Consider the following 12109-nt stretch of genomic DNA (forward strand, 5'->3'; position numbering starts at 1 on the left):
ATATTGTACTTCTTCTTCCATGGACACTTAGATATGTGAGTCCCAACAAATGAAGAAGGGCATCTCATATCTTTGATACAGCAACACACCCACTAGGAATAAATGAATTTCATGAAATGATTTGAGAGTACAAATACATTAATATTTGCTAGTCACAAATCCCAGATAGGACAAATGAAAAAAAAAAAGCACATATTGAAATTAATTATACTAATGTAAAAATCCATCCACTTAAACCTTTGAAGCATAATAGCACATACACTAAGTGTTTAACTTTATATTATTCCTTATAAGGAATATTTTTATGTAACATCTGAATAGATTAATTCCTATACTGCCTTCTACTTGACTTCTGTGATATTTATTGACATTTGATGTTCACTTACATACATTTCTAAATATTTACATCTTTCAAGTTGCTTTCATTTATGTATTCTCTGGCGTTTGCTACAGTGAATATTTAAAATGAAGGTCTTTCCTCATTCATTATGTTTCTAGGGTTTGAGTCTAGGATGCATTTTGGAATACTGAGTATTGACTGAATTCCAGTTAAAGGCACTGCAACTTTGTCTGAATTTAACAGTTTCTATCCTGTATGATAATTATGATGTTGAGCAATTTGTGAATTCCAGCTAGAGGCTTGAGACACTCCTTATATTATAATCTTTCTCCTCAGTATACGTGCTGCCGAAGCGACCACTCTTTCTCCTCAGTATAAACTCTGAGATACAGACAAGGGTTGAGCAGTTTAAAAGTTTCCCCATGTTCTTTACATTTATAACTTTTTCCCCAGTATGAATTCTGTGATGTTGAATGAGGCCTGACCTCTTATGAAAGACCATGCCAAATTCTTTGTATTTGCAAAATCCACTCCAGCATACATTCTCTGATCAGGAATCAGGGTTTAACATTGCTTAAAGGCCTTGCCACATTCTTAACAATTTTATGGTTCCTCTCCACTATGAATTCTCTGATGTGGAGTAAGGGGTGAGTAGTCTTTAAATGTTTTCTCACATTCTTTTACATTTGTAATGTTTGTTCCACTATGAATTCTGTGGTAATGAGTAAAGGTTGAACAGTGATTAAAGGCTTTCCCACATTCTTTACTTAGGTAAGGTTTCCATCATCAAGTATGAGTTCTGTGATGTTGACGCAGGTGTGAGTGCTGGATAAAGGCATGGCCACATTCCTTACATATGTAAGGTCTCTCTCCAGTATGAATTCTGTGATGTCGAGTCAGGTGTGAGTGCCGGTTAAAGGCCTTTCCACATTCTTTGCATACGAAAGGTCTCTCTCCAGTATGAATTCTGTGATGTTCAGTAAGCTTTGAGTGCTGGTTAAAGGCCTTGCCACATTCTTTACATTGGTAAGGTCTCTCTCCAGTATGAATTCTGTGATGTCGAATAAGGTATGAGTGCCGGTTAAAGGCCTTGCCACATTCTTTACATATGTAAGGTTTCTCTCCAGTATGAATTCTGTGATGTTGAGTAAGGTTTGAATGCAGGTTAAAGGCCTTGCCACATTCTTTACATATGTAAGGTTTTTCACCACTGTGAATTCTGTGATGTTGAGTAAGGCTTGAGTGATGGTTAAAGGCCTGGCCACATTCTTTACATTTGTATGGTTTCTCTCCAGTATGAATTCTGTGATGCTGAGTAAGGTTTGAGTGCTGGTTAAAGGCCTTGCCACATTCTTCACATTGGTAAGGTTTCTCTCCAGTATGAATTCTTTGATGTCGAGTAAGCATTGAGAGCTGGTTAAAGGACTTGCCACATTCTTTACATTGGTAAGGTTTCTCTCCAATATGCATTGGTTGATGTTGAGATAGTGTTGAGTGCCAGTCAAAGGCTTTGCCACATTCTTCACAAATATAAGTTTTCTGTCCAGTAGCGACTGTGTTATGTATGTTTAGTCCTGATGCTTGGCTAAACATGTTCCCAGGTTTATTACATCTGTATGAGTTTTTTTCCATGTGAATTCTCTGATAATCACCAACACTGGAGGACTGGTTAACGGATTTCCCATATTCATTATATTTATAAGGATTCTCTCCCAAAGGGATACTCTTATATATAATAAGGTTGGAGCTTTGATAAAACACTTCCTCAAATTTATCAAAATTAAAATGGTTCTCTGGGAAATGAGTCCTCACAGGTTTATAAACATTTGAACACTGGTTAAATTTTCTTGCAGATTCGCTACATTGAGCAATTCTGTTTTCATTGAATATGTTCTGGTAATTTTGTAGAGTCAACTCCCCGGTGAAGGACCTCTCAAATGGATCCCACATAGCACTTTGTTCTTCATTTTTAAATCTCTGATTTTCAGAAATATTTGACTCAAATGTCAATCCAATCCTACTTTCAAAATGGTTCAAATAATTATTTTCAGCATGAACTAGATAACTTTCCAGATTTTCCAAATTTTCGTTCTCCAGATATGTATGTTTGACCATTTGATTTAAGCCCTTGCTTACAGACACAAACTGCTTTGCAGAAGAAGCAGGATTAAGAAGGGATGTTTTCCAAAGCGTTTTATATCCTTCATCATTTTGGGCAGTGAGATTCATATTATGGACAGTTGTCTCAGTTTGGATATGTCCTTCATGATATCTTTCATGCCCTTTACTCTCCCCATCATTTTTCCAGTCTATCATTAAGTGTAAATCCTCAAGGGCACTATGCTTATATCTACCCACTGCCACGTTTTGGAAAGAAGCTTCTATGCACAGCTTTGGCAGGAAATTCTGGGTGCCATTTGAAGATACAGCTGAAAGATATTGAATAAGAGAAAAGTAAAATCATTCCACTTACTACTCTCAGATGAATATAATGAAAACTTCTAGTATGGAAAAATAAAATCAATCAGAGAACTTCAGCAAGATGGCTGAGAAGGAATCATCAGGACTTCATTCCTCCAGGGACACATAAACTTGCAGACATATACCCGTAACATAGCCTAACATACGGTTCTGTAGTATGGTCATGCTGGAGCACACATCACTTTCCTATACCTAAAAAATCAGGAAAAGTACCAGTCGAGCCTAAAATTAGCAGCAGGAACTAAATTTAAACTTAAAATACAAATAAAACAAGATATAGCAAAAACAGAAAAATATCAACAATAGCAATAGTTTGTGTTCAGAAAAGAGCAAAAGCATTGACATACTTTTAACTAAATCAAGTAAGAGTGAAAGAGAAGACCAACTAAAATCAGAAGTGAAGACGTGAAAGCACAGTATAACCGATACCATAGAAATAAGAAAATTATAAGAGGTGATGATGGATAATTATATGCCCAGAGATAGATAACCAAACAAGGTGTATAAATTTTTAAAAAAACGTACAATCTATGTGACTCCATCATGAATTTAAAACAAAAGAAAAACCCTGATCTATCAATATGGTAGATTGAAGTAAATTGAGTAGATTGAAAAAGAAAAAAAAAAAAAAAAGTCCAACAAAGAAAAGTCCTGTGCCAGATGAATTCACTGGATAATTCAAAGAAACATGTAATGAGAAAGTACTTCAAATCCCTCCAGCATTTCCAAGAGGTGAAGAGAAGGGAAATTATCAAACACTCTGTGACACCAGCATTACCACTTTAACAAAGCCAAGGAAGATATTATAAGCAAAGAAAACTACAAATTGCTAAATTAAAGAATAGCCAGGTAAATGCAACAATAAAAGGAAGCAGACCGAATCAAAAGCACATTTTACTATTTTACAACATAATCAAGTGAGAATTCTTCCTGGAATCCAAGTGTGTTTCAATATACCGAAATCTATAAACTTAAGATTGCACATTAATAGAATGAAGATCCAACATGACATCATATTAATTCATGTAGAACAAGAATGTGAGCATACGGGACACCATTTCATGATTAAAAATACTCAATAGTAGGAATAGAAAGAAACTAACCCCACCTAATAAAGGCCATATATGTACAAAAAGCAGATATCTAACATATTTGATAGTAAAAGACTGAAAACTTCTCTATAATCAGACACAAGGCAATAAAGAGCCTTCGTCACTTCCAATCAACATAGTACTAGATATTCTAGTCAAAACAATTAGGCAAGAAAAAATACATAAAAGGAATCCAGTTGAAAAGAGAAAGAAAGCTATCTCTGTTCACAGATGACATGATCAATAGAAAACCCTAAAGAGGGGCACTAGGTGGGTTCAGTTGTTACGCGTCTGCCTTTGGCTCAGGTCATGATCCCAGGGTCCTGGGATCGAGCCCCGCGTCCTGGGATCGAGCCCCGCGTCCTGGGATCGAGCCCTGCATCGGGCTCCATGCTACGCAGGAAGCCTGCTTCTCCCTCTCCTGCTCCCCCTGCTTATGTTCTCTCTCTCGCTGTGTCTCTCTGTCAAATAAATAAATAAAATCTTAAAGGAAAAAAAAAAAAAGAAAACCCTAAAGAATCCTTTTCATTTTTATGCTATTTCATTTTTTTTATCATCACTTATATTGTTTATTTCTGCCAATTTTCCCTAGTAGACGTTCCATTTTTAAATTTTCTTATGCTTAAATGCTTAAGAAAAAAAGTTCAAATAAGCAACTTAATATTATACCACAATGAACTAGAAAAGAAGAAACATCACTGATACTTAGATGAGGAAGTAAATAACAAAGAAAAATCAGAAATAAACAAAATACAGATCAGAATAAATAATAACATAATATTGAAAGTAATGCGGTCTCTAGCAAAATCCAAATGCCATTTTTGGCAGAAAGAACAAAACCCCTCCTAACATTCATATGATGGCACAGGATAACACATACCCAGAACAATCTTGAAAATGAAGAGTTCATTGGTGGCACCACAGTTCCTGATTTAAGACATATTATAAAGACACAGTTAACAAAATAATGAACTATAAAGATAGGCATAGACTAATGGAAGAGAGTAGGTGAGCTAGAGGTCTACTTTTTCAGTATTAATGTGTATGACAATTAACTGAAGATCTTGTTAAAATTCATATTCTGATTTGGATTTCTAGGTTGGGTCTGAGTTTCCATATTCCCCGCAAGCTAGCAAGTGATGCCAACATCTTAGTTCAAGAGCCACAATATTAAATTAAAAAAAAAATAGAGAAAATCATGAATGATTTTGAACTTAGAGAATATTGTAAAAATTACAACTTCTAACATCAAGAACAGAAACAATTCTTCTTGAACATATACTACCCACTACATAACATTCTAACATTTTTTCATAAATTCACCCATGAATCCACACTAACCTATGTGAAGAGTAGAATTGTTCTTCATCTTTCAAAAAAATATCTTGGCAAAACTTCAGTAATAGTAGAGCCTGAGTTTTACCCCAGATTGACGTTGAATTCATGTAAAAGGAACAGAGATCAGTATACAGAGGCACCTCTAAAATGTTCACAGTAGGTTGCAAAGTGACAATGGGAATGCAAACATGATTAAATCACAGAACATTATCAACTAAAAGAGGTAAGGATAAAACAGAACACAGAAAAAATTACAAATAAAATTAAAAAGAATAAAAATGATAGACCAAAGTTTTTTTTATTGTCCTTGAATCTAAGAAATGTCTTCAGGGGCATAAAACTTACAAATCCATTTGTGGATGAAGGGTTTTGTTGTCTTGCAAACACACCACAGAGACAAACACACAATGATAGAAATGAAATACCTATTGTTTTTGAGTGTCTTATAGTATTGAAAGTTTTTGCTCATTTACCTTTGTGCTGAGTTAAATCTTACAATTTTAGGGCAGTGGAACATGTATGATGCATGCTTTCCTTCCACAGAGCAACAGAGAAATGCTAAGGAAGCGGTCTCAGGAGAGAGCCTTCATTTTGAAAGCAGACTACAAAGTGGAACAGAAGGGCGTTTCCAGATTAAATGAGATGATTTATGCACATCTTTCAGTAAATCCTCCCAAGGTATGTGATGATAAATGAGAAAAATTATTAATCTTATAGTGGAGGAATGTGACATACAGGGCAGCGGAAATCAAGTGCATGAACCTGTAATGGGTCACACTGGTGTCAGGTGCCTAAGGTTCTTCAAAGGAAGCATAAAAGTGCTATGAAATAAATGTCTAAAACTACAACTAAGTAAATCATAATCTAAATGGAAACCTGAAAACATCCATTTCATTCAAATATCAAGTCACATATAGGACCCATACACTGTAATCTGGAATAGTGTATGTAAACTATGTCTTTCGTGTGTGATCACAGACTTTCACAGGCTCCTCTTTGCATTCTGATCAGCTCAATCACAGAGGCTTTTCCTGAGATCCAGACATGGGAGGTTAACCGATGTACAAGAATCGCGGAACTCTCATCTCCTGTAGGTACCCTGCCCTCACTTCATAACATCCTTGAGGGTTCCTCAAACACTGTGGGATTCTCCACTGCAACACAGATGGACTGGGAGTTCAGATACAAGTCCCAGTCCTCATGTTGACTGATGTCTTCTCCAATTTTTGTCTCTCAAGGATGATGTTCTTCTATTCTAACCTGTGAGGGCCCATAGCAAGGTACATCTATGTACAAACGTGAATGATCTAGGGGCGCCTGGGTGCTTAACTTGGTTAAGAGACTGACTTCAGCTCAGGTCCTGAATTCAGGGTCCTGGAATTGAGCACCCAGTAAAACCCCATGTGGAACCCCGCAAAGGGCTCTGGGCTCAGCAGGGAGTCTGCTTGTACCTCTGCACCTCCTCCTGCTCTCTCAATAAATAAATAAACCTTTAAGACAACCAAACAAACACAAAGTTATTGATCTACTCAAGTGGAGGAAGAATAGGCAAAGTTCATTTAACACCAGAGCTGAATCCATGGCTCCCTTACCTCATTTATCTCTCAGGTTTAACCAAAGAATGATAAAAATGATTCCTTTCTAGGTGGTGGAGAAAAACAAGGAGGCGGCACACCTCACATGGGAACCAAGAAACTGAATCAAGGCTGCATGGAATCCAGCTTCAGTTCAATGAAGAACACTAAGTATACTTAAAACAAAAACAAAAAATACTTCTGTAATCTGAAGCACACTACCAGTTCCGGGCAGTCAAACCTTGAGAATGTATGCTCCACACAAAATTCCAGGTCTGCATCAGAGAAGATGAACAGTTTCAAAGAGTCTCTCAACTTAGGGAAGAGGACCAAATAGGTGGGCCTGGAGTCCTTCCCTCCCTTCACTTTTCATTCAACCTAATGTCACTCCTGCAGGGTGAACAGGATCTGCCACTCCTCTCTGGGGCTCCTTTTATTTCTCCTTCTTCCTGTCACCATGCCAAACATATTCTCGGAAATAGTCCCCACTTTGACAAGTAATGCAGGAACAATCTGCTTCTGGTGCAACAGTGGATTTCGTAGCATGGACAACACAGATTCCGTAGTCTTTAAAAACACCAAGTTTTCCCTACACTTTTACTAATGCCCACTGCTTCAGGGTACAGAATCTCTTCTGTTTTCCATGCAAGCCTCCTCCTAAAAATTGACTTTGCCTAAAATCAACACAGGCAGGAAAATCAGTTGCCCTTTCCAATATCCCCAAAAGAATTCACTCATACAGAAAAGCCTTCATGAGACATGTGGTCATGTTACATACATGTTAATGGTTGAGAAATGAGAGAGAGCACCTTGTGGGAAAAACAATTTAAGAAGCTCTAACAAAAATTACTGTTCTTCCATCTACCTCCCAGGTTAGCCTGTGGGGACTCTAGGCTCTCCCATGTCCTCCTGTTTACTTCTCCAACCTGCTAGACACACCCTCCTCCACAATTCACATTTTATCCATTGTGTTATTTATAAATTTGCATTCCTAAATCTATATCCTACCATGAATACCTAGGATTAGCTTCATCTGGAGAGCAGATTCGCTTTCTTTACATGCAAGTTCTGAAGAAAGTAGTTGAACCTATATATAAATATATATATAAATAAATATGTATATATGTATATCTGTGTTTATTTATTTTGAATAAAGTCCATCAACAACCCTGAGAACTATAAAAATTCTATGACTACACACATTCTGTAATGTAACTAGTTGGACTCTCACAATTTTCCAGTGCTGGCAGAAGACAGGAGACACCCAGATCAAAGTCCAAGCATCTTATGGCTCACAACACAGCAAACATCAACATTTTGATCACACCGATTTTACTTGCCAGCTTCCCACCCACAATTCCTACAGGTAGATGCTGCACATGCAGTGGGTTTGTGTCATATCTGTGAGACTCTGAGCATAGGAAACCCCAATATCTTAGAGGAACATCTAGCTCATCTGTCCAAACTTTTGTCATGGAAAGAGACGTCTGTTTTCTTTTACAATAAACAAATCTGTCCTCTACCCAAAAGTCAGATACTATCACTATAGTCCAAAGCCTTTTTATACACAAACATCAATGGAATGACAATTAGAATAAAAATTTTCAGTGCCTCCATCCATAACACATGGAGAAACTTAAAACCATAGAGAATCATCTCCCAACAATATCTACCAGTCAGTTTGACCCTGGCACAGCTCTTGCCTAATTTCCCATATGTACACCACCTCATTAAACATTCATTAATCTGACACAGGATCTGGGGTAACATATGTCAGTGTGCATCAAGAAACGTTTTCCAGGGGCGCCTGGGTGGCTCAGTCGTTAAGCGTCTGCCTTCGGCTCAGGTCATGATCCCAGGGTCCTGGGATTGAGCCCCACATCGGGCTCCCTGCTCTGCGGGAAGCCTGCTTCTCCCTCTCCCACTCCCCTGCCTGTGTTCCCTCTCTCATTGTGTCTCTGTCAAATAAATAAATAAAATCTTTAAAAAGAAAAAAAAAGAAAGAAACATTTTCCAAGGCTACGATCAGCAAGAAACATGCAGAAGAATCAGGTGAGCTGTATCATACATTTCTGCAATGTCACCGTGTGTCTCGCATTCAACCAAGTGAAGAAATCCAAATTCCCATGAGGGTCTACCTTAAATTTCTATAGTGAGCCTTCTAAGGGACATGGGTAAATAAATACTAAACTGTGTGGAAGCATACACCTTACGGGTATGAGATGTATGTACAGGATGAGAGGATACTGTACTCCTTACCCAGGCAAAGTACATAATGGATACACTGGAATCATGGATTATTACAGTAAAAGGACTGAAAAATGGAAAACACATAAAAATTAGGGCACAGGATTGGGGCAGAGGTGTTTATCAACCATCATTGGGGGAATATTAAAGCACAGGCCCAAAAGATGAGCGAGATGGTGTAAAGTAAAACACAGGTGGTCACAAGGAAAAAAATACTTTGGGCGGCCCTGAACATAGGTGAAGATCTGGAGGAAACGATCCTACGAATACACTTGACCTACTATGTGTGCCTCTACTGGATGGAAATCAAGGAACCTCTGATCCAGATCATGAGCTCACAACATGATTTCAAGGAATAACAATGCTGTATACACCAAATTATGATTTTCTTCTGCTATTCATGATAGTTTCCAAAATTCATTTTCCTGTATGCTGTTTTGCTGCCTATTTGGCAGTGACAGAAGAAAATGAAAAATTCAATGTACCTGGAAGCTTCTACTTCAAGCTCCTTCTAACAAGCAGCTAATCTTAATGGTCTGGAAGACACCCAAGGCACACATTGTACCACAGTGGACACACCCCTGGCCACTCTGTAAACATACCAAATAAGTGTGTACCTAGAACCATGGCAGAAATACTTTCACCCATAATCTGTCACTGTGGGTGGGACTCCTTTAGAGACAATGGCCAATGAGTTCACTATACTCCTGCGTCTGGCAATAAAACCTGTAGAACTTTACCTCCCAGTGAAGGAAGGAGAGAGATAATGGTAAACCAGCTATCAGGTTGCCAAGATTCCAGCTACAATCTATAACAAGTAAATTTTTGCTACTGCCAAGCCTCTGGAGGCCATTCCGGTATGCGAAATAGGAATAATCATTCATCAGAGCAAAGAGGTATATGACATCAAAACTGACATTGTGTGTATGGTCCTGGGAGATGGCTAAACATCACTAGAGACAGGAAAAGATAGAGACAGATCACAGGAGAAGTCTGCTCCAAGATTGTAGTGATGTTAATGCATGTGAAGAGTTGTGCAAGCAAATGAAAAGAAAGCACAATAGAACATTTTCAGAATACATGTCAATTTGTTCTCAAATTGTATGGGAAAAAAGAAAAAAGAATATAAAACTTCAATTACTACACAAACCATGCAACACATTGATTTTTAATAGACTTCTGATTGAAATTGTAAAGATAATGATTTTTTTAGAAAAACACAAAGGATTCTATCTCTGTGGTCCTGGTATGAGAGAAGATTTCTAAAAATGAGAAAAATCACTAACCATTAAAGGTGAAATGAAAAATTGGATTACATTAAAATTAAGAACTCAGGGCACCCGGGGACTCAGTCAGTTAAATGTCCAACTCTTGATTTCAGCTTGGGTCATGAGATAGAGGCCCGCATCCAGATCCAGGCTTGGCTGGAGTCTGCTTGTGATTCTCTCCCTTTCCCTTGGCCCCTCCCCCTGTGCGCGCGCTCTTTCTCTCTCTCAAATAAATAAATCTTAAAAAAATATAAGAACTTCTCTGAATCACAATCTCTAAAGATAAAAATATAGGTAGAGTAAGAAAGAAGACAAAGGACTCATTCTCAGCATATATATAAAACTACAAAGCCTAAAGAAAAAGATATCACAACAATTGGGGTCCCTGGGTGACAGAGTCCCTTAAGTCTGGGACTCTTGGTTTCGGCTCAGGTCGTGATCTCAGGCTCATGAGATCGAGCCCCATGTCAGGCTCCATGCTCAGTGTAGAGTCTTCTTCAGATTCTCTCTCCCTCTGTCCCTCCCGGTTTGTCTCTGTCTAAAAAATAAATAACTCTTAAAAAAAAAAATCATGATAGTAAAAAGGGACAACTAATTAGACACTTGGAAAAGGAGACTATCCAAAGGTTAACCCAACTCCATACTAACAGGAAGCAAGAACAACAACAAAAAAGCAAAACCACCAGGCGCCTGGGTGGCTCAGTTGGTTAAGCGACTGCCTTCGGCTCAGGTCATGATCCTGGAGTCCCAGGATCGAGTCCCGCATCGGGCTCCCTGCTCAGCGGGGAGTCTGCTTCTCCCTCTAACCCTCTTCCCTTTCATGCTATCTCTCATTCTCTCTCTCTCAAATAAATAAATAAAATCTTTAAAAAAAAAAAAAGCAAAACCACCACTTGGTAACATCACATAGCAACCAGAAGCTGACTGTGAAAATGCCATAAACTACCAAGTTTCAGAAAATCTGTGGATAAACCAGAAACCCATAAACTGCTGGTTTGGGTGAAGACTGGTACAAAATGTTTGCAAAGTGTTTGGTAGTATCTCTGAGAGGTGAACATATCTAAACATATTTACCAACAATGCACTCCCACATATATGGGCAGCAGATATTTGTACGTTTCACTAAAAGACAAACTACCGATTTTACATGCCAGTACTGTTCGTGATAGTCCTACACTGAGAACCATGCCCCTGTCCAATAACAGTCGAATGATGCAGTCATTTGATATTCACAATGGAATTGGATAGATCCATTCTAATGAATGATGCACAATATCGTGCAGGAATACAGATAAATTCAAACAATAGATGGAAAGAAAAAAAGCCAAATACAGAAGAGCTCCTGTTGCCTAAACTTTTACATTAAGGACAAATATGGGGACAGCAATCTCTTGCCTTACATGTTAAAAGAGTGCTGAGCTTTGGGGAAAGTTACTGAAGAGCTCAAAGGGAATTTTAGAGGACAAATAATATTGTTTCTTGATCTCAGTGGCTTATACAGATGTAATCAGTTTGTGTAATTCCCGAGCTGTTTACTTATGATTTCCATATATTTACTTTAAAAAAAACAAAACAAAAAAAAAACACACGCGGGCGCCTGGGTGGCTCAGATGGTTAAGTGTCTGCCTTCGGCTCAGGTCATGATCCCGGGCTCCTGGGATCGAGTCCCGCATCAGGCTCCCTGCTCCTTGGGAGCCTGCTTCTCCCTCTGCTTCTCTCTCTCGCTCTCTCTCATGAATAAATAAATAAATAAAAATCTTTAAAAAAATA

General features: G+C 38.1%; 1 protein-coding gene across 1 annotated transcript in view; it reads right to left on the reverse strand.

Annotated features, from left to right (window-relative positions):
* Nucleotides 1-231: 231 nt before the first annotated feature.
* Nucleotides 232-12109, reverse strand: part of LOC148163279 (uncharacterized) — a 46872-nt gene continuing 34994 nt past the window's right edge. Inside the window, exon 5 of the mRNA XM_088027795.1 lies at nt 232-2769. Coding sequence (XP_087883921.1) covers nt 1127-2769 — 1643 coding nt within the window. The 3' untranslated portion in view covers nt 232-1126. The remainder of the gene's footprint in view (nt 2770-12109) is intronic.

The sequence above is a fragment of the Eumetopias jubatus genome, unplaced genomic scaffold (genome assembly GCF_037043125.1).
Source record: "Eumetopias jubatus isolate StellerSeaLion01/CBP00866 unplaced genomic scaffold, mEumJub1_p1.0 scaffold_10, whole genome shotgun sequence".
In the NCBI taxonomy this organism is placed as follows: Eukaryota; Metazoa; Chordata; class Mammalia; order Carnivora; family Otariidae; genus Eumetopias; species Eumetopias jubatus.